Source organism: Neoarius graeffei, chromosome 19 (genome assembly GCF_027579695.1).
Source record: "Neoarius graeffei isolate fNeoGra1 chromosome 19, fNeoGra1.pri, whole genome shotgun sequence".
In the NCBI taxonomy this organism is placed as follows: Eukaryota; Metazoa; Chordata; class Actinopteri; order Siluriformes; family Ariidae; genus Neoarius; species Neoarius graeffei.
Window position 1 is genome coordinate 28,262,570 of NC_083587.1, and position 2,977 is coordinate 28,265,546.

Here is a 2,977-nt window from a genome sequence, read left to right on the forward strand (position 1 = left end):
ATTAAACACAATGACTTAGAAGGTGTGTCCAGACTTTTGACCAGTACAGTATATGCACAATGAGTGCGCAATAACGTTCATGCAAGTCAGGAATCATGTGCTCATATGCTCCACCCTTTAGCCACTATAAAAAGTTGCACCAGGTTTTGCTCAAATCAGTTCACGCGCACACACACGCACACAGGTTATCTCGCAGCCTGCACGCGATGAAAGAGTTTTACCCCTCTTTGGACAAGAAGCTGGAAGTTGATGACACAAAACTGAAAGCTCTGGAAAACTCCATCAAGAAAATTGTGGAAAGAAACAAAGAGCTTCTGCCAAGGCCATGGGAATGTAAGTCACTTCACATATTTTTAATCATAATATAGGTAATAAAAAAAGATAATTATAAAAGCGAGTTAAGCAACTACACGAGAAATGCCTGTGGTATGATAGTAATACAAGGGTGTAGGAATTTATTTATGGCACTAGTGAGGGAACTGAGATCAAGATGTAACAAGAGGTTGAAGAAGAAGCCTTTATTTATCACATATACAGTAATGCACAGTGAAATTCTTTTCATTGCATTTTCCAGCTTGTTAAGAAGTTGGGGTCAGAGTGTGAGGTCAGCCATGGTGATGGTGAAATGGTGCCCCTGGAGTAGATAGAGCAAAGGGCCTTACTTACGGTCCCAACAGTGGCACCTTTAACCACTGAGCCACTTGTTCATATGGGTTAAAGTTGATAATTATGATCTAATAATTTTTTTTATTATTTATTTCTCCCACAGTCTCAGAGACCATCACTTTGGATGAGAGTAAAAAGCCAGAGAATGTCCAGATCTCGGAGGACAAGACAGAGATGTCGGTGAACCCTTCAAGCAATATCGGCCTTAGTAGTCAATCCCCATGGAACAGCATGCAGGCATCTCAGACATTCGATAAAGGCCTGCATTACTGGGATGTGGCTGTAGGAGACTGTTACCCCTTTTCCACCAAATCAGTTCCAGGGCTGGTTCGGAGCCAGTGCTGGTGCTGGTTCACAACTCGTTCAACTTGCGAGCCAGCTGAGAACCAGCTTGCTTTTCCATCGCTCGCGGTGCTAAGAGAAGACACGTCATTACGTCGCTGTATACGTCAGTTACGTCGTTGTATACGTCATTACATCGCTGTATATGTCAGTTACGTCACTACGTTTGTATAAACCTTGGCGCGAATATCGAAGCAAAAACAACGCGGAAGAAGCAGTAGCAACAACAATAATAATAATAATGGATGACTTCGTGTTTGTACAGCTGCTGCTTCTCGTCGCTTAAAAATGGTGATCTTTCGCGGTCTTGTTATTGTTGTCGGTCTTAACAACTCCACCCCCCCGCTGACGTAAGTGGTTCTTTCCTCTGGCCCAGCAGAGAGTTGGTGCTAGCCTGGAACCAGTTTTTCTGGCCCCAGAGCCAGTTCTTTGTCAGTGGAAACAGAAAACCCGGTTCCAAACTAAGCACTGGCCCCGAACCAGCCCTGGAACTGCTTTGGTGGAAAAGGGGCATAAGAGAGCTGGGCGGTGGGAGTGGTGGAACAAAGCTGGGCTAAACACATCCAAACTCAAGCTAAGGGCGAGAAAATGAATTCATGGATTCTGGAGTGTGATGGTGGTGAGCTCTCAGTGCTGCACAACAACGACTTCAGCAGGGTCAAGGAGAGCAACATTCAAACCCTCGGTGTATTTTTGGACTGCAATAAAGGGCAACTGAAGTTCTACAGTGTCAGTACAGGCTTCATTCTGCACTCATTTTTGGCTCAGTTCAAGGGCTCCGTGTGTCCTGTTTTCAAAATCTGTGCAGAGACAGACAGAATGGCACACCTGAAGATCTGCAACCTGATTCACATCGATGAATATTATGACAACAGCGACATCTCCATGCCCTCGGAGATGTCATCTGAGGAGAACATGGAGTCAGCTTCTGACATCTCAGAAGAAAAAAAAAGAAGAAACCTTTATTCGTCACATGCACACTTCAAGCACAGTGAAATTCACCCTCTGCATTTAACCCATCTGAAGCAGTGAACACACACACACACACACACACACACAGAGCAGTGGGCAGCCCAGAGCACCCAGGGAGCAGTCAGGGGTTTGGTACCTTGCTCAAGGGCACCTCAGCCCAAGGCCGCCCCACGTCAACCTAACTGCATGTCTTTGGATTGTGGGGGAAACCAGAGCACCCGGAGGAAACCCACGTGGAGAACATGCAAACTCCACACAGAAAGGCCCTCGCCAGCCACTGGGTTCGAACCCAGAACCTTCTTGCTGTGAGGCGACCATGCTAACCACTATAATTACAATAAATTTATTGTAATTTATCATTTACACACATTTTTGAAATCATGTCCTAATGGGGCGGCACGGTGGTGTAGACCACCGTGCCGCCCCATTAGGACATGATTTCAAAAATGTGTGTAAATGATAAATTACAATAAATAATTATAAATTATAAATATTTATTTTAAAGACTATTAAAAGTGTGTTACTTTTACTGCAGTGTTTAATGATGATTAATTAAGATGTGTTACATACACACAGCTGGGCTGTAACTGTGCAATAAATAATTTGTCATGTGAAATGCATATGTACAGTGCCTTGCAAAAGTATTCGAACTTTTTGACATTTTTCCACCTTACAACCACGAACATAAAAGTTTTTTATTGAGATTTTATGTGATAGACCAACGCAGAGTAGCACATAATTGTGAAGTGAAACGAAAATGATAAATGGTCTTCAAAATTTTAAACAAATAAAAATCTGAAAAATGTGGTGTGCATTTGTATTCAGCCCCCTGTACTCTGATACCTCTAAATACAATCCAGTGCAATCAATTGCCTTCAGAAGTCACCTAATTAGTTAATAGAGTCCCACTGTGTGTAGTTTACCCTCAGCATAAATACACTTGTTCTGTGAAGGCCTTTGTTCTCTAACAAAGAGAACACTGAAGAACAAACAGCAT

General features: G+C 43.1%; 1 protein-coding gene across 1 annotated transcript; it reads left to right on the forward strand.

Annotated features, from left to right (window-relative positions):
• Positions 1 to 206: 206 nt before the first annotated feature.
• On the forward strand, positions 207 to 1,953 carry LOC132867593 (tripartite motif-containing protein 75-like; the record flags this gene model as incomplete). The annotated part of the gene is made up of 3 exons (XM_060900578.1): positions 207 to 333; positions 770 to 960; positions 1,525 to 1,953. Coding segments are annotated over exons 1-3 (747 nt in total), but the record flags the coding sequence as incomplete, so codon positions are not given.
• Between the last annotated feature and the right edge of the window lie 1,024 nt (positions 1,954 to 2,977).